The sequence below is a fragment of the Mobula hypostoma genome, chromosome 11, assembly GCF_963921235.1.
Source record: "Mobula hypostoma chromosome 11, sMobHyp1.1, whole genome shotgun sequence".
Taxonomy (NCBI): Eukaryota; Metazoa; Chordata; class Chondrichthyes; order Myliobatiformes; family Myliobatidae; genus Mobula; species Mobula hypostoma.
In genome coordinates, this window is record NC_086107.1 from 39,086,717 (window position 1) to 39,106,845 (window position 20,129).

Consider the following 20,129-nt stretch of genomic DNA (forward strand, 5'->3'; position numbering starts at 1 on the left):
AACGCATCTCTCCCATTTCACGTACATCTGCTCTCACTCCATCCTCCCGCCACCCCACTAGGAATAGGGTTCCCCTGGTCCTCATCTACCACCCCACCAGCCTCCGGGTCCAACATATTATTCTCTGTAACTTCCGCCACCTCCAACGGGATCCCACCACTAAGCACATCTTTCCCTCCCCCCCCCCGCTTTCCGCAGGGATCGCTCCCTACGCAACTCCCTTGTCCATTCGTTCCCCCCCCATCCCTCCCCACTGATCTCCCTCTTGGCACTTATCCGTGTAAGCGGAACAAGTGCTACACATGCCCTTACACTTCCTCCCTTACCACCATTCAGTGCCCCAAACAGTCCTTCCAGGTGAGGCGACACTTCACCTGTGAGTCGGCTGGGGTGATATACTGCATCCGGTGCTCCCGATGTGGCCTTCTATATATTGGCAAGACCCGACGCAGACTGGGAGACCGCTTTGCTGAACACCTACGCTCTGTCCGCCAGAGAGGGCAGGATCTCCCAGTGGCCACACATTTTAATTCCACATCCCATTCCCATTCTGACATGTCTGTCCACGGCCTCCTCTACTGTAAAGATGAAGCCACACTCAGGTTGGAGGAACAACACCTTGTATTCCGTCTGGGTAGCTTCCAACCTGATGGCATGAACATCGACTTCTCTAACTTCTGCTAATGCCCCACCTCCCCCTTGTACCCCATCCGTTATTTATTTTTATACACACATTCTTTCTCTCACTCTCCTTTTTCTCCCTCTGTCCCTCTGACTATACCCCTTGCCCATCCTCTGGGTCCCCCCCCCTTGTCTTTTTCCCCGGACCTCCTGTCCCATAATCCTCTCATATCCCCTTTGCCAATCACCTGTCCAGCTCTTGGCTCCGTCCCTGCCCCTCCTGTCTTCTCCTATCATTTTGGATCTCCCCCTCCCCCTCCCCCTCCCACTTTCAAATCTCTTACTAACTCTTCCTTCAGTTAGTCTTGACGAAGGGTCTCAGTCTGAAGTGTCGACTGTACCTCTTCCTAGAGATGCTGCCTGGCCTGCTGCGTTCACCAGCAACTTTGATGTGGGTTACCCTTTTCTACAAACGATTTACAGGGAACTTGATTAAGAATTTCTATTCTGTCAGGATGCCTAGCCAAAAGAAATGTACCAAGTATTAATAGTATCAGTAAGCAATTGCAGAATGCATAATTCTACAATTAGTTGGCCCAATATTCTTGAGCATGTCTCATGTGTCATTCACGTGCAGGCCATCTTTGTGTTAAAAACAATTTAAGATGTGATTTTTGTTCTTCAAATCTGTTCCGGTGCTGTATAACCTGATTCTGCAAGCTCCTTAAAACTTGGATCTCAGTCTTTAAAGATGTTATTAAAAGTAATATGTAAATTAAAGACTATGCCACCATCTCCAAGAATCGTTTCTTAGTAGAGTTACTTTCATGGGGTCATTACTTCAATTTAAGCCAGAAATGTTTTATCGGAAATAAGAGATGATTTTAGCCAGAAATTATTTACTCCTGATCAGGTTAGTGATCTGTGATGGCTCTGAACCCGGTATCTCAGGAAAGATACAGATCCAACTGGCATCTAATTTCTGATTCCATCCAGTATCTTAAGCTAGCAAAGTTATATTCTTGAAGATTAAATCAGAACCACACGTGGTTCTGATGTTCCTGCTGTTACGTAGCTTTGTTTTACCATGGTTTGCTACCTAGTGCTATTTAAGCTTATTTAACTAATCGTTTTATTTTGTTCCTGAAGTGTTAATTTCTGTTCCTTGTTCTCATTTTCAAGCCTTACTGTGCCATTCCAGCACCCTTCCTTGGAAACTCTCCCAGACTTCCATATCTGTCTTTGACTTTTGGGCTACTAAATCTATCTTTTGTACATTCTATACCTACCCTTTCTTTATGCCTTTAGTGACAAGCCCTTACCCTTATCAATATCAAATTACCTCTCACTCTATTTTTATGCTTTCTTTAAGCTTTTACGGAATTTGTCTTTTTATCTTTACTACCTAATTTTCTCAGCTCTGGTTCAATATTGATTTTTGTTTGTCTTTTTCCTTCTCGCTTTGTTAATTCCCTTTGATTTGAATGTCTTTATTCCAAGTGATTATATGAATGATTAATTGCTTGGTGCAGTCATAAGAGACTATTCAGCTCATTATTTCTGTGCTAACTTTTTGAAAAAAAGCTATTCAGTTCCATCCTCTGCTATAGCACAGGCTTTTTGTTTGATTCACTCACGTAAAATGTTAAGTTTTGCTATACTGAGTACTGCATAATTTTTTCCTTTCTTCCCCCTCACCCTTCCAGCCCTAAATGTCATTGTATTCCAGATAATTATTAATCATAATAAATCATCAGCAGTCAATTAATCTTAACATTTCATTCTATCTGCTAATTAAACTCACGTTCAAGGAGTCTTTACATCTCATTCTCAATATTTTATTTGCACAGTTTGTCCTCTTGCGCATTAGCTGACAAGCTGGAAAACTTTTTTGGAAACATATTTATTTTAAGAAAATAGATTTACATTTAAGAATATTTGCCTTTAAATTATTAATCATATTAATAAGGATATTAATCCCCACCATTGAATACATTTACATGGAGCATGCCACAAGAAAGCAGCATCCATCATTAAAGACCTCCACCATCCAGGCCACATCCTGTCCTCACAGGTTCCATCGGACAGGTGGTACAGAAGCATTAGGTTTCACACCACGAGGTACAGGAACAGTTATTACCCTACAACTATCAGGCTCCTGAACCAGCATGGATAGTTTCAATCACTATTACTCCAAACGGATCCTATGCCCTACAGTCCAAGGAGTCTTTACAACTCATATTCTCAATCTTATATTTATTTGTACGCTTTGTCCTCATTCGCACATTAGTTGTTTGTATATGTCTATGTATAGCTTTGTCAATTCTATTGTACTTCTTTTTTCCTGTAAATGCCTGCAAGAAAATGAATGTCAAGGTAGTATATGGTAATATATACATATGTTGATAATACATTTACTTTGAACTTTAATCATATTTTGTTTTTGGATCTTAATAGAGAGGAACGAAAAACTATAGTAATTCCTAAGGACATGGATGATGCCAAGGCGTTGGGGAAAGTTCTTTACAAATACAAGGACACTTACTATGTACAAGTGTTAGTGGCATACTTTACCACATATATTTTGTATCCTTTCATGTGCAGTTAGGACAATGTCTATGTAGCAGAAGGGTGGAGCATTAAAAACTTTATCTGTTAAATATTTGGTCATTTTGGATATGTGTGATGTGCTTATGTCTAATGTATCGTGGAAGAATGTAAGGGTTTGTACTATAGAAGAGTTCCAGATTTTGTTGATGCAATTGAGGGATGCCTGGAGCAGATGTGAGCAATATCTCTGTGGGTTGGAGAAAAGGCAACTGAACAATCTATCTTACATTTTCAATTCTGAGCAGTAGGATGAAGTAGTAATGGTAAAACCCTTGAAGCTAGATGGTGTTTTGGAGCAAGTTAAAAGAATAAAATTGCTTTTTTTGTGTGTGCGGGGGGGGGGTTGAAGTGAGGTGGGGAGTATTGCACTACATCTCCTGTTCACATCAGCCCTACAGAGTGGTCAAGGAAAGGAATGGCATCAGAGGAGCCTAAGCTTGATAAATAATAAAACAGAATCTGAAATTGAATTGGCAGAGACTTCTGCTGATTCGGTGCTGAATATGTAATAGTGTGACATGCCAGATGTGCTTGGCAGTCAAGTATAAAAACTTGGTGCGCTCGGGGGATTATAGTATTTGAGTTTTGATCTTCATTGCTGTTACACAGATTCTTTTTCTTCACTTTTTTAGTTTCAGACTGGGTTTACTGTTTAGGTAGCTCTTTTGTTGATCTCTGTTTGAAAGCAGGATAAAAAGTAATTATTAGTTTCAAATATATTTTTAATGTGTCAGGTATTTAAGTGGTTTTACTTTAAACCAGGGGTCGGCAACCTTTTTGCCTCTGTGGGCCGGATCGTGTATTAATGAGTGGACGGTGGGCCAGATAAATGCCATAAAAAACTTGAAATATAGGAATTATCCATTTAAATACATCTAGCTATGTTTTGCCCCAAATTAATGAATAACACGTGCTAGAAAATCATTTGTGCTTAACCAAGGATGCCAATTAATAATCAAAGAACTCAGTTTAGTTTTTCTGTCCCACCATTGCTGGTGCCCCATCAGTTGTGATGCCAGTTATTTTCAACACATTAAGTTTCATTTCTGACATCATTTTCAACAAAGCCTCAAAAATGTCTACTCCAGTAACCATGTTCTTCATAGGAATTAATTGAATAAACTCTTAAAAAATTTGAAAAGTTGAGGTCACTCCTCGCACAAACACTGCATGTTGAGCAGTCTCCCTCAAGTCTGTACTCTCATCAAGCACAATTGAAAAAAAATGCAATTCGTTGCAGGCATCCCATAAACAACTTTTAACATCTGATATTTCTTCAACTCACCGTGTGATCGTTCTTGCTGACAAGCTGATAGATGCAAATAAAGATTTCTTTTCAGGACAAACAATATCCACCACTGCCAGTAAACATTCTTTGACAAACTCTCCAGCTGTGAAAGGCTTTATCTTTTCTGCAATACGTTTTGAGACTTCATAACTGGCACGGGTATTTCCTTCATTTTCACTGCTTTTTCGGCACTCAGCGTCTATCTTCCTGCGTTTTGCCTTCATTGCCATTGGAATTTTTTCTTTGACTTTTATTTCGAAACGCGAGTTATTCAACAAGTATCGTATCACATGTAAATATGGATATTTAGCGCGGATTTCTTGTTAAAACACAGTGACGCTGTTTCTGTTTACAAATTTTAACAATCCCATCTGAAATCCTGCGCGTGCACGGGGAGTATCTAATACACATTAATAAGATAGTCTTCCATCCTGTTATTCGAATATACCAGAGTTTGGTTTGGAACAAAACGAAACCTGAGGCCAGTGTAAGAAGACGCCATGCATGTCCTTCAGGGTGATCACGTGAAACATGCAGAATAAGGAAAAATCGCTCGCTGGCCGGATAAGCATAGTATCCCAATATTTGCTTGTGGGCTGGTTAAAGTACCTTTGCGGGCCAGATCTGGCCCACGAGCTGTAGGTTGCCTACCCCTGCTTTAAACAGTCATGGTACAAGATCTGTTATCTAAATCTGGAAGACTAGAGGAAAGGGAAAACCAAGGAGGGTAATTTTATTTTATTTTATTGAGACACAGCGTGCAACAGGCCCTTCCAATCCTATGAGCCGCGTCACCCAGCAACCCTCGGTTTAACCCGAGCCTAATCACGGGACAATTTACGATGACCATTTAACCTACCAACTAGTACGTCTTTGGACTGTGGGAGAAGACTGGAGCACCTGGAGGAAACCCCCACGGTCACAGGCAGAACATACAAACTCCTTACAGTCACTGGAGGAATTGAACCCGTGTTGCTGGTACTGTAAAGCATTGTGCTAACCACTACTTTACTGTGCTGCCCACGAGACTCTCATTTGATTAAACACTTTAATTTCATTATCTCCACTTTGACATTACGTGAAAAGTTGTTTAACTTTCATGCATGATTGAACAATGATCAGATAACTCTTCTAATTGTATTGCAAACATAAATACATTTGGGTTGAGAGAATAAGGAAACTGTGATTTCTAGTTCTTATGCATAGGGCAATATTTAAGAATTGAAACCTGTTGTAATGTACAGCAGGATGGTGTACACCTTGGTACATGTGACAATAATAGTAAAACCAATTTACAAGTTATCTTATGATCAGAATGTGGCACAGCAATTACATATTTTTAAGCAAACAATCCTTGACTTCATTCTCTCCAGTTTACAGACATTTGCCATACCAGGGTCCATATTTCTCAGCATCCTTTCTGGGTTTCTCTACCCATTCCCACTGGCACTTTTCTTTGTCTGCCTGGTAGGTTGAAGCTTCAAAAATACATCTTCTGTCATTCTAGAATAGCGAATAAGGTCCTGTTCTATCTGTTCAGTAGATTGATCTTATTTTACCTAAATATTTGGAGCATTTAAGAAATAGCTATTGCTTGCACCTTGCAATAAAACAGCTATTGAACAAAGATATCCTTCATTGAGACAAGACTGTGGAAAAATGGCCAGCATGTTTCATTAATGATTAAAGTAGCACAATCGAAAACTAAATTCTCTATGTGACCAATTTGTAAGATCGTTCATGAATACAGATAAACATTCTGGAGTCGGAGTCGTACACCACAGAAATGGGTCCTTTGACCATGGCAACCTTCTTGTCCATCAACACGAATCCCATTTATCCTTTTATACCTTGTCTAACTAAATGCCACTTAAATATAATTTTGTCGGATTCTACCTTTTCTTCTAGCAGTGCATTCCAGATGACAATCACTCTTTGTGTAGAAATGTTATCTACACAATGATTTTTGACTGTCAATCTATGCCTCTAAGAATCAGATATATTTCTCTATCAGGTCACCCCTCAGCCACCTTCACTGCAAGAAAAACATCTCAGCCCATCCAATCTCTCCCCAGAATTAAAGTCCATCCACCCAGGTAACATCCTGGTGAATCTCCTCTGCACTCCCTCTCTCTCAAGAATTGTTCTTCCTACAGTGTAGCAACCAGAACTGCACTGCACACATTACTCCAAATGCAGCCTTACTGGTGTTTTGTAAAGTTGCAGCATAATATCCTAACTCTAATGTTCCTTGCCTTGACCTGTGGATGCAAGCCTGCCATATGCCTTCTTAACTAACCTATCGACCTATTGTGCAACTTGCAAGGAAAGCACTTGGACCCCAAGGTCTGCTCATCAACATTTCTTAGGGCTTTTCCATTAACTGTATATGCCCTGCTATTTGAAACACATTATTCAACACTTGTCAGGATTAATTTTCCACCTGTCAGTGTGTTCTACCTAACCTTCCATCTGATCTATATCCTGTGGAGCCTTAAACAACCTTCCATGTATCCACATTACCACTAATTTTCAGGTCATCTGCAAACTTACTAATAATACCTACTACATTCACATACAGTCATTAATATTTTTAATAAACAGCAAAGGTCCCAGCATCGATCACTGTGGTACACCATTAGTCACTGACTTCCAATCACATAAACATCCTTCAGTTATTATGCTCTGTCTATCATCAGCCTAGTTTTGCATTCAATTAACTATCTTGCCTTAGATCCCATTTTCCTTAACATTCTGTACCAGTCAACTATGGGAGACTTTTACAAATGCCATCCTCAAATCCATTTAGACAACATTTATGCCCTGCCTTCATCAATTCTGCTTGTTAGTACCTCAAAAAAACTCAATTAGTTAAATAGGAATCACCTGCACAAAGCTATTTTGACTATCCCTAATTCATCTCCGCCTTTTCAAATATACATTAATCCTATCCCTACGACATTTTAAAAGATGTGTATTGGATTGAGCAAAGTTTAATTTCTTTTGAGAAATGTCATTTATCTACAACATAGAAGTAGTCTGTTTTACCCAGCACATTCATGCCAGTACTGTATTTATGCCCCATTGTTTTTAATGACAACTTTTTTAAAAATATCATGGCATTGTTGGCATTTTTTATTATTTCTTCTATAATGGCCCTTGAATTGAGCATTTAGTTACTGGCCAATTGCATAGGTGTGTCTGAAATCCATATAAACAAGGTATCAATGACAGATTTCCTTCCTTGCAGGGCATTAACAAACCATGAGTTTTATATGACAATCCAGTAGCGAAGAACAACACACACAAAATGCTGGAGAAACTCGGCAGATCAGGCAGCATCTATGGAAAGGAATAAACAGTCGATAATTCGGTCCGAGACTCTTCATCAGACCCTTCATTATGAGTCCTGATGAAGGGTCTCGGCCTGAAACATCGACTGAATTTGTCCATCGCTTTGTGTGTGTTACTCTGGATTTCTAGCATCTACAGAATCTCTTGTGTTTGTGATGTATGTATAGAAATGAACCATTCAACCCAACCAGTCCATGCTGGCATTCATATGACACTGATATCTTCTCCCATCTTCATCTTCACATTGGGTCTTAAACTAAATACTAATTCAGTTACTTGGCTTTTTCTGGTGCATGGTTGCATAGCAGTTCTCCAGTAATTCAGAATGAAATGTGCATTCTTTCCCTACTCTAACTTGTGTTGTGAATGCAGTAACTCATGCTGGTTCCTTAAGGTTGTTATAGCTGGGAGAGATAGAGGGGATAAGCTTCCTCTACCTATTAAATGCTCCCAATGGCGTGTGTCTCAAATAGCCTCTGACTACTAATTCCATCTCTTGGCTTTCACATGTGAATTAGCTACTAAGATCAGTTGAACCATTTCTACTGACAGGAGCAAAGGTGGGTTATTGGTGCCTTAAAACCAGTCACTTTGGGCAGATGGGACTCATCAGCTGTGGTTGGCAACTTATCTAGGAGAAGGAAAACTCTTAATTTCAAATACCCACTCATGGGGAAGGCTTTGGGAATAAACCCTGAGGAAAAAATCTGGAGCTGGATTCTCTAAGGCAGTCCTACATTAAGTTCAACACCGACTGGCAATTCCTGCAATGCCACTGGTGCCAAACAGTATCTGTCCCTGTAGTTCCTATGGATTCATCAGCTGCATGGAGCAAGGGAGCTTGCTCTCAATAATGTACTGCCCTGGCGTACGTATTGCATAGACAGCTGGGGTGCAACATCCATGGTTGACCCTGACCAACAGAGGGCCTCAGATCATGCTGGGGTACAATTCCAATGACACAGACTTAAACAAATATTATCTTCACAACTTTGAAACAGCTATAAGTGTTAAGGAACTGTTTAAATGCACCATTTGTAAAATCCTCGGTGAATTTAATTGTTTTACTTGGGCAAGGTTCAGCTGTGCACATTCTAACAGTGGGCAGACATTAAAGAACAAATTTCTGATTATTTTGTCACTTTTTCAGTTCTTATCTGAGTGATCACACAAGAATAACATGAGAGTTTATTGGTCAGTATGATCTACAAGTAGGGTTTTCAACAGCTGTTTTATTACGAGATTGAGCAAGCAGGTTTACCCAGACAGCGCTCAATAACTGACGGGGCCATGTGGTATAAAAGTAGTGTGTAAACCAGAAGCTGGTTTTAATTTCTAATTTTCTATATCTCAATCCTTTGTTTAATATTCTTAGTTCAACAGTTATAATTCTAACGTGCTAACTTGTTTTATGTGCTATATTGAGAATTAGTTAGAACTTTTTAAAATTCTATGGCTGTTGATAAAAATTGCAGGAGTAATATAAATAATTGGAAGACTAGAATTAGAGCTTTGGCATTCATCATTTAAAATAGTTTTTTTGTATTTCTCTCCTTTGACTCGTGGATTGTGTTTGAGGGTAGCACTTCATTCTTGAAATTTGGCTTTTTAAATGAAAATCTTAAATTTCTGCCAACTTAATGTATTTTCACCTGTAATATAAGTTTTTAGTAAAAGGGAAAATGGAGGTTTAATAATTGCTTTGCATGTGGAAAAGTAAAGGAATAACTTAAAACAAAGGAATAGTTCCTGCAGTACAACCAAGTTGATTTCCTTGCTAACCATTGTTTGTAAATTAACTCCTTTGTTTTAAAACAATGTGAGTCATGCTATCTCCAATAATTTCAGTGTTCCGGTCTTGGAGCTTCCTTCTGCTACCTGCTCTCATATTTAGTTGGTCGGCCAATTGTTTATAAATATTTAAAAGAGAAAGCAACAAAATGGTCGCAACAGGTAACCCTTTTAAATCTATTCTTTTTACTTGGACTTTATACTGAGTGAAGTTGGTAAATGTGCAGTTTTTAAAAAATGCTTAAAAATTGAATAGCTTAAGTACATTTTTGGAGATAATGGAAAGATGTGCTTCCTGATGCTTTAGAAATTGGTTTTGTGAGACTGCTTATTGAGGATCTGTTTAATCTTCTTAAAGAACTGTACTTGTGCATCTGTATGAAATTATTTATACTGCCTTATCTGATCTGCCATTTTTCAACTAGTGGCTATAAGACTGCAAGCTAAAGAAACATTTTATCACCTGGCATAAAAGCAAAATTCTACTGACTCAGTAAATCTGAAATGTGAGCAGAAAAATAGAAAATCAGTCAGTATCTCTGGAGTAAACATGCGAATTTACATTTCTGTTGTAAACCTGTCGAACTGAAAAACAGAGACATATTGATAAAATCTGAGAAAGAGGTGGAATAACTTCATTCCATTACAACCAAATACTACAAAATTTCAAAATAGTATCCTAGAGTTATATAGCATGGAAATGGGCCCTGTGACCCAACTCACGACTCTCCCTGAGCTCGTCCCACTTACCTGAGTTTGCTCTCTACAGTAAAGCTGTCAAATGTCTCTTAAATGTAATTGTACAATCTTTCCACTTAATCTGGCAGCTCCTTCCATATACACCCACCACCCAATGTGGGGGGAAGTGGGGGAACCTGCTCCTTGGTTCCCCTCCATCATGGAAACAAGATTGTAGACATCCACCTTTTTTATGACCCTCATGATTTTATTAACATGAGTAGCTTACTCCTCAACTTCCTTCATGCCAGGGTTAAACAAGTCCCAGCCCATCCAGTCTTGCCTTGTAGCTCAAGCCCTTCAGTCCTGGTAACATCCTTGTGAATCTTTTCTGTGCCCCCTTGCGCTTCCTATAGTAAGGCAATACTCCAGGCAAGGTCTCACCAGTGTCTTGTACAGCTGTCCCAACTCTTGTACTGAATGCTATGACTGATAAAAGCAAGCATACCATACACCTTCACTACGATGTCTACCTGTGTCGCTAGTTTCAGGAAGCTATGTACTTTAACCTTAGGTTTCTCTTCTCTATAGCACTCTCTAGGGCCATCCCATTCACTGTGTATGTCTACATTAGTTTAACACTTTACACTTGTTTTTAAGTTAAATTCCATCTGCTATTCCACTTTCTTGTGAGATCCTTAGACAGTATTCTTCACTGTCCACTGTCCCACAGGTTTTAGTGTCATCTGTAAACTTATTAACTGTGCCAATTACATTCTTATCCAAATCAATATATATGGCAAATATCAGAGGACCCAACATCAATGCCTGCTCCACACCCCTGGTCACAGGCCTCCAATCTGAGAAACAACCTTCTCCTATTACCCTTTGACTCCTTCCGCCAAGGCAATTTTATATCATTGACTAGCTTATCTTGGACCCCTTGTGATCTAACCTTTCAACCAGCCAACATGCAGAATCTGGTCAAAGGCCTTGCCAGTGTCCATGCAGGCAAAGTCTATGGCCCTGCTTTTGTCATTCCTTTTGTCTCCTCTTTGAAAAAAAAACTTGATTTATGAGACACAATTTCTTACTATTAAGTGACAGACCTATCCAAACCAGTACTATACCCCAGTGTTTTATAGTAACAAACACATTCCCACCAATACTCTTTACCCCATAACTGATGATATAATTAAGCATTTATAGTTGTGAAGGATTACGTCCACAAATACAATTCTCTGGCCTCTTTACAGATGACCTGTGTTTTGAGCACTTTCTCTGTTTAATGGATCCCTCATGAGAGCACTATCCATGTTGACTTCCGCTATATGCTTTGTCCTGCTTACGTTGTTGACAACCTTAGAGCTCAGGCTGAAGTTACTCTTAGTTAACAAAAATCTACCAACCCCTAAAATTAACCATGAACTACTGATTATTTGTTGTTTGAGGAAGAGTATTCTAAACTTCTCACTGTTCGCATGTTTCCTAACTTCATATCTAAAAGGTCTGCTTCCAGTGCTTGGGCTTCCCAGCATTACATCCCAAATTGCTGCATTTAATTACTCTATTAATTACTTTGAGAAGGTTCCACATGGTAGGCTTATTCAGAAAGTCAGAAGGCATGAGATCCAAGGAAGTTTGGCCAGGTGGATTCAGAATTGACTTGCCTGTAGAAGGCTGACGGTCATGGTGGAGGGAGTACATTCAGACTGGAGGATTGTGACTAGTGGTGTCCCACAAGGATCTGTTCTGGGACCTCTACTTTTCGTGATTTTTATTAATGACCTGGATGTGGGGGTAGAAGGGTGGGTTGGCAAGTTTGCAGACGACACAAAGGTTGGTGGTGTTGTAGATAGTGTAGAGGATTGTCAAAGATTGCAGAGAGACATTGATAGGATGCAGAAGTGGGCTGAGAAGTGGCAGATGGAGTTCAACACAGAGAAGTGTGAGGTGGTACACTTTGGAAGGACAAACTCCAAGGCAAATAAATGGCAGGATACTTGGTAGTGTGGAGGAGCAGAGGGATCTCGGAGTACATGTCCACAGATCCCTGAAAGTTGCCTCACAGGTGGATAGGGTAGTTAAGAAAGCTTATGGGGTGTTAGCTTTCATAAGTCGAGGGATAGAGTTTAAGAGTCGCGATATAATGTTGCAGCTCTATAAAACTCTGGTTAGGCCACACTTGGAGTACTGTGTCCATTTCTGGTCGCCTCACTATAAGAAAGATGTGGAAGCATTGGAAAGGGTACAGAGGAGATTTACCAGGATGCTGCCTGGTTTAGAAAGTATGCATTATGATCAGAGATTAAGGGAGCTAGGGCTTTACTCTTTGGAGAGAAGGAGGATGAGAGGAGACATAATAGAGGTGTATAAGATAATAAGACTAGATAGAGTGGATAGCCAGTGCCTCTTCCCCAGGGCACCACTGCTCAATACAAGAGGACATGGCTTTAAGGTAAGGAGTGGGAAGTTCAAGGGGGGATATTAGAGGAAGGTTTTTTACTCAGAGGGTGGTTGGTGCATGGAATGCACTGCCTGAGTCAGTGGTGGAGGCAGATACACTAGTGAAGTTTAAGAGACTACTAGAGAGGTATATGGAGGAATTTAAGGTGGGGGCTTATATGGGAGGCAGGGTTTGAGTGTCAGCACAACATTGTGGGCCGAAGGGCCTGTACTGTGCTGTACTATTCTATGTTCTATTGCTGCCATCAAAGAGGACTTTCACAATATTATAGGTTGAGGCAAATGAACAAATTTCCAGAATCCTGGGTGCTTCCTCATAGTAATATTATAACTGTGTGAAATCATTGCTCTGTTTCTAGGTGTTTTCTAATGATCATGGTGGCATCAGAAGAGGCCAGGCCTTGAGTTACCTGGCTTATCTGTTGTCAGTCATTGTGAGGCATGGCTGTTGTGTTGAGCATGGAGACATCAGTTGCTGTTTGTACAATGTGACAATACTATTGATATTTTGTAATCTATAGCACAAGTTACTGATTACTAAAGCGCATGCGGTAGAAATATGGCTGAAAGCAGTGAACTGCAGATCATTTAAAATGGCCTTTTTTAAATGTATTTTTTGCAGGTCGACAAGCACAGAGATCATCTTATTAATTATATAATCTTTTTAAGAATAACTCCATTCCTGCCAAACTGGTTTATTAATATAACAAGTCCTGTAATAAATGTACCTCTGGGTGTATTTTTCATTGGAACATTTTTAGGTAAGTGCATAAGATTTTTTTTTATCATGGCTTTGATGGTGGTCCTTATTAGAAAATAGTGGAACTTTTGAACAAAGTTAGGAAGCGATTTGATCCATCAAACCCAGCCAGCTTAGTTAGTTAACAACGGCAGCTATATTTCATTAGGAATTTCTGGAGGCTTGGTATGTCACTGAAGACTAGCAAATTTCTACAGATGTACCATGGAGAGCATTTTAACTGAATACATCACTGTCTGATATGGAGGGGCCACTGCACAGAATCAGAAAAGGCTGCAGAAAGTTGCAAACTCAGCCAGCTTCACCATGGGTGTTAACCTCACCAGCATTGAGGACATCTTCAAACAGCAATGCCTCAAAAAGGCTGCATCCATCACTAAGGATCCCCATTACCCAGGACATGCTCTCTTATTGCTACCATTGAAGAGGAAGTGTGGGAGCCTGAATTCACACAATCAACATTTTAGGAACAGCTTCTTCCCCTCTGCTATCAGATTTCTGAATGTACAATAAGCCCATGTAAACTACCTATTTTTTTACTCTCTTTTTGTACTATTTATTTATTTCAATTTTTATATATTGCGGGTCCTGTTTAATTAGGGCCAGTACATTTTGGCCCACTTAAGCGGCTGCCCCAATTATCCAAAGTTTCATAATAGTTAAAAAGGTATAAAAAAGACCAACTACCGTTTAAATAAGTAACAAATTATGTATTTAAATTAAATACAAAACAAATTAGAACACTACTAATTCATTCATAGTTTGTCACACCAGACAGCCAGCCACTCTAGTGTTGTTTGGTTGATGTTGAGCAGGTCAGTGTCAGCTGAATCAGGTGAGAGTGGGCAGTTGCGCAGAATGTGTCCAATGTTCTGCACCCTTTCGCCACACTCACAGGATTTGTTGGTCTTTAAACCCCACTTCACCATATTGTCTCCCGACCTACAAACTCCCGCTCTCGCTCTGTTGAGAGTGCACCACTTCCGTCTGTCAAGCAGTGCCCCGTCTGGCCACATTTCTGTGGGGTCTTGCACTGTATTGTTTGGTGGGGTTCTGGCTTCTGTTTGTTGCCAGAGGTCAATCCTGTATGTTTGGGGGGATGTTCCGTCCAGTAGTTCCTCCATTGTAGCAAAGTTTTTCCTCGATTTTAGGCGGTTGGAAACTGGCATATGATGATGCAATGGGTGTCGTGGATCCTGAATTCTGTTTACCTTTTTCAATTTTTGTTGTAGTGTGTCTTCGGATCTCTGGGGGAGCAATGCCTGCAAGTCTGTAAACGATGTTAGTGGGTGTGGGGTGCAGTGTGCCCGTGATTATTCGGCAGGTTTCGTTAAGCAACGAGTCTATTTTCTTCGCATGGGCTGATCTGCCCCACACAGGTGCACAGTATTCTGCAGGTGCTTAGCAGAGTGCTAGGGCAGTTGATCTAAGTTTGTGAGCATTAGCTCCCCATTTCGTGCCTGCTAATTTTTTCAAGAGAGAATTGCGAGAGCCAACTTTCCCTCGGAGTTTTTGGATGTGGGTGGCAAATGAGAGCGTCCTGTCCAGTGTCACGCCCAGGTAAATTGGAGTTGGGTGGTATTTGAGCTCCCTCCCACACCAGAAGATCCTGAGTTTCCGAGCTGCTTCTCGATTCCTCAGGTGGAATGCACACACTTGAGTTTTTGATGGATTTGGGTTCAGAGATCATTTTTCATAATACCGTTTCATTGCTTCGAGGACTGTGTAAGTCGTACTTCAACTTCTTGGAAGGAGTTAGCTTGTGTTGCTATGCATAGGTCGTCTGCAAAGATAAACCTGCGTGTGTTAGGAAAGGTTGGCTGGTTGATTGTGTAAATAGTAGAGGTGCCAGGACTGATCCCTATGGTAGTCTGTTCTTTTGTGGACACCACCTACTCTTAATTCCATTCATTTCTACATAAAATCTGCGATTTTCTAAGAGGCTTCTTAGTACTTTGACTGTGGTTTTGTTCTTTAACATTTTAGATAATTTCAGTAGAAGGCCTCTGTGATTCACAGTGTTGTATGCTGCTGTTAAGTCAACGAATATTGCCCCTGTAATTTGTCGCATTTCAAAGCCATCCTCAATATACTGAGTTAAGTTCAGGACTTGACCTCAGCAAGAGCGGCCTGGCCTGTCCCCAGCTTGGTCTGGTGTTAGAAGATCTTCGACTAAGAGGGATGTTCTTTTCAGTATGAATCTCTCATATAGTTTATGGAGGGTGCAGAGCAAGGAAATCGGTCTGTAATTTTTAGGAATATTGGGGTCTTTATTGGGTTTTAGGAGAGCAACAACTTTGGCTCTTCTCCACTTTTTAGGTATGTTTACTGATCTTAGGCAACATTTAAAAAGGGACAGAAGCCAGTGGAGTGCTTTAGGTCCAGGATGTTTAAGGAATTCATTAAGAATCCCATCTATGCCAGCAGCTTTGTTGAAGTTTAACTGTGATACTTCATCCTTTAATTCTTCTAGAGTGAGAGGTGGGAAGTTATTATTCCCGTTTGAGAGAGCTGACTCCATCTCCTGATGTTGCTTTTTCTTTTGCCTCCGTTCCTTGTTATTTGGTCGACCATTTAGTATTAGTTGGTGGGCAACCTGATTGGGTGTTACGGCAACAATTCTCTGTGGTGGTCTATTGTCTGAGTTGACTTTCCGAACAGTTGCCCATGCCTTCTTACTGTTATTGGTCATGTCTGTGTTTTCTATCAGTTCCTGCCAACACTGTTGTCTCTCTTGGCTCATTAGGGACAGAACTGACTTTCCCATTTCAATTGTGTCTTGACCAAACGGGTCTTGGTCGTATAAGTTAACATACTCATCATAACTTTGCTTGATATCACTAGTCAATCCCTGAATATATTTGGATCTGCAGCCTCTAGGTATGTTCTGCTGCGCTAATTTCTAGATTAGTTGGACAAATTCATCATAATGATCAGGTTCTGGTGGTATGGTATCAATAAGTTGATAAAGGCATTCTGTGAAAGATGTCCAATTCGCTTTTCTCAGGTTAAATCTTGGTAGGTACTTTGATGGTACAGGTCTCAGAACTGGAAGGGATTCTACCTGGACTGGACGATGTTGGGATTTGGGTATATGTTGGAGGACTGTTCGTGTGAAGAGGTTGGAGTTTGATAGGTAACAAAGGCAAGGTCTGGGTTGTATCCTTTTCTCCATCTGGCACTTGTGAAGGTAGGCGTGTCCTTTGACTCGTTAGTAGCTTAAGGCTGTTGTTTAGAGCCCATGATACAACTTTTTCTCCATTTGCATCGTCATCTTCGTATTCCCAGTTGGGACTATGGCTATTAAAGTCACCAATAGTGAGGTACATTTTGTCCTGGAGATCTAGGTTAGGTGGCCACATGAATGGTTCATTAGGGGGTTTGTAGACCAATATTATATTTATGTGTTTTGTTTCAACTTTCAGAAGTTCCATTGAGCCAGCTTGGATGTTTGCTGTGCTCTTTACTATAGATTTCTATTTAACAAAGATTGCACTTCCATAAGTTTGGCTAGGGGTGTCAATAGCCAAGTGCATTCCTGACACATTGGGTTGGTTGTTCAGCCTGTGAGTTTCTTGTATGCACAAGATGTCCTGTTTTAAGTTTGCCAGGATTTCTACTTTACTGTGGCTGAAGCCTTCGATGTTGAGGCTAACGATTTTCATGATTTCCAGTGGGCTGAGGGTTTATCCTTTTACCACCTACTGGATCACTTGGTCTGACGTGTAATGTCAAGATTGGTCTCCTTTCGGATTAGCAGGGTCACGGCGTTAACGTTCCTGACTAATACTATTACAGTATTATAAAACTATATTTTAGTTTCTAATAGTTATCGATGGAGGAATTCATTCACCATGTTCTCTTGATTGACTATAAATGAAGAAAATAAGTGCAGACACCTAGTGTTGCTAATGAGGTTCTCGAGGAATATAAAGAAAGTAAAAAGCATTTAGAAAAGCTGAAAGAAGAAATGAGGTTGCTTTGGCAAGTAAGGTGAAAATAAATCCAAAGGGTTTCTACAGTTATATTATTAGCAAAAGGATAGTGAGGGATAAAATTGGTCCCTTAGAAAATCAGAGTGGACGGCTATGTGCGGAGCCAAAAGAGATGGGGGAGATTTTGAACAATTTCTTTTCTTCGGTATTCACTAAGGAGAAGGATATTGAATTGTGTAAGGTAAGGGAAACAAGTAGGGTAGTTATGGAAACTATGATGATTAAAGAAGAGGAAGTACTGGCACTTTTAAGGAATATAAAAGTGGATAAGTCTCCGGGTCCTGACAGGATATTCCCTAGGACCTTGAGGGAAGTTAGTGTGGAAATAGCAGGGGCTATGACCGAAATATTTCAAATGTCATTAGAAACAGGGATGGTGCCGGAGGATTGGCGTATTGCTCATGTTTCCATTGTTTAAAAAAGGTTCTAAGAGTAAACCTAGCAGTTATCGGCCTGTGAGTTTGACGTCAGTGGTGGGTAAATTGATGGAGAGTGTTCTTAGAGATGGTATATATAATTATCTGGATAGACAGGGTCTGATTAGAAACAGTCAACATGGATTTGAGCATGGAAAGTCATGTTTGACAAATCTTACTGAATTTTTTGAAGAGGTTACTAGGAAAGTTGATGAGGGTAAAGCGGTGGATGTTGTCTATATGGACTTCAGTAAGGCCTTTGACAAGGTTCCACACGGAAGGTTAGTTAGGAAGGTTCAATCGTTAGGTATTAATGTTGAAGTAGTAAAATGGATTCAGCAGTGGCTAGATGGGAGACGCCAGAGAGTAGTGGTGGATAAATGTTTGTCAGATTGGAGGCCGGTGACTAGCGGTGTGCCACAGAGATCTGTACTGAGTCCAATGTTGTTTGTCATATATATTAATGATCTGGATGATGGGGTGGTAAATTGGATTAGTAAGTATGCAGATGATACTAAGATAGGTGGTGTTGTGGTTAATGAAGTAGGTTTTCAAAGCTTGCAGAGAGATTTAGGCCAGTTAGAAGAGTGGGCTGAAAGATGGCAGATGGAGTTTAAAGCTGATAAATGTGAGGTGCTACATTTTCATAGGACTTACATGGTAAATGGTACGGCATTGAAGAATGCAGTAGAACAGAGGGATCTAGGAATAATGGTGCATAGTTCCCTGAAGGTGGCATCTCATGTTGATAGGGTGGTGAAGAAAGCTTTTGGTATGCTGGCCTTTATAAATCAGAGTATTGAGTATAGGAGTTGGGATGTAATGTTGAAATTGTACAAGGCATTGGTGAGGCTAAATTTGGAGTATTGTGTACAGTTCTGGTCACCAAATTATAGGAAAGATATCAACAAAATTGAGAGAGTACAGAGAAGATTTACTAGAATGTTACCTGCGTTTCATCTCCTAAGTTACAGAGAAAGGTTGAACAAGTTAGGTCTTTATTCTTTGGAGCGTAGAAGGTTGAGGGGGGACTTGATAGAGGTATTTAAAATTATGAGGGGGATAGATAGAGTTGATGTGGATAGACTTTTTCCATTGAGAGTGGGGGAGATTCAAACAAGAGGACATGAGTTGAGAGTTAAAGGGCAAAAGTTTAGGGGTAACATGAGGGGGAACTTCTTTACTCAGAGAGTGGTAGCTGTGTGGAACAAGCTTCCAGCAGAAGTGGTTGAGGCAGGTTCAATGTTGACATTTAAAATTAAATTGCATAGCTATATGGATAGGAAAGGAATGGAGGGTTATGGGCTGAGTGCAGGTCGGTGGGACCAGGTGAGAGTAGGAGTTTGGCACGGACTAGAAGGGCCGAGATGGCCTGTTTCCGTGCTGTAATTGTTAAATGGTTAATGGACTACCTTCATACAATGCTGTCGACGATTGCATCCTCCAAATCTTCATTTCCATTGTAATATTCAAGATGATGTTGATGCCTTCAAATTCTTCATAGATCCTAACTTGTTGAAATACTGAAATTGTTTTATTTTCACTCCTGCCCTTTTCTGCATCTCCAAGCCTGAATGCTTTAAACTGCAGTGAGCAAAACAGTTCTGAATTGTTTTATTGTTTTTTTTGCCAACTTTCATTGACAAAAATCACTGCTTTTTGAAAACAAACATACACAACTGACGCTATTTAAAAACTTTGCTATAAGCATGGTGTAGTGTCTAACACAAGTGCACAACTCTGGTTCTAGTTGGAAACTGTTTGACAACAGTCTCCTGCCCCAATTTGTGTCCCAAATGAAGAGAATCCTGACTATTTTCTTAATTAGGATTTGTTTTTTAATAGCCATTTGTGAAGAACATTTCACTTTGTCTGTCTGTCCATTCAGTTATTTATCTGCTGCACAATTCCTAGGCTTTGATCTTCTTTTGTAGCTGCCATGGTAGTGTAGCAGTTAGCGCAATACCATTACAGCTTAGTACTTTCTGGAGTACAGAGTTCGATTCTGGTGACTCTCTGTTCATCCTCCTTGTGGAATGCGTGGGTTTTCCCAGGTCCTCCATTCTCCTCCAACAGTCCAAAGACGTATTGGTCATTGTAAATTGTCCCATGATTAGGTTAGGGCTAATTGGGTTTGAAGGGGGTTGTTG

The 20,129-nt window shown here is 40.3% G+C and overlaps 1 protein-coding gene across 1 annotated transcript in view; it reads left to right on the top strand.

Annotated features, from left to right (window-relative positions):
• tmem41b (transmembrane protein 41B) overlaps positions 1–20,129 on the top strand; it is a 34,047-nt gene that overhangs the window by 6,368 nt on the left and 7,550 nt on the right. The window contains exons 3-6 of the mRNA XM_063061860.1: positions 3,079–3,207; positions 5,893–5,986; positions 9,722–9,826; positions 13,431–13,569. Coding sequence (XP_062917930.1) covers positions 3,079–3,207; positions 5,893–5,986; positions 9,722–9,826; positions 13,431–13,569 — 467 coding nt within the window. The remainder of the gene's footprint in view (positions 1–3,078; positions 3,208–5,892; positions 5,987–9,721; positions 9,827–13,430; positions 13,570–20,129) is intronic.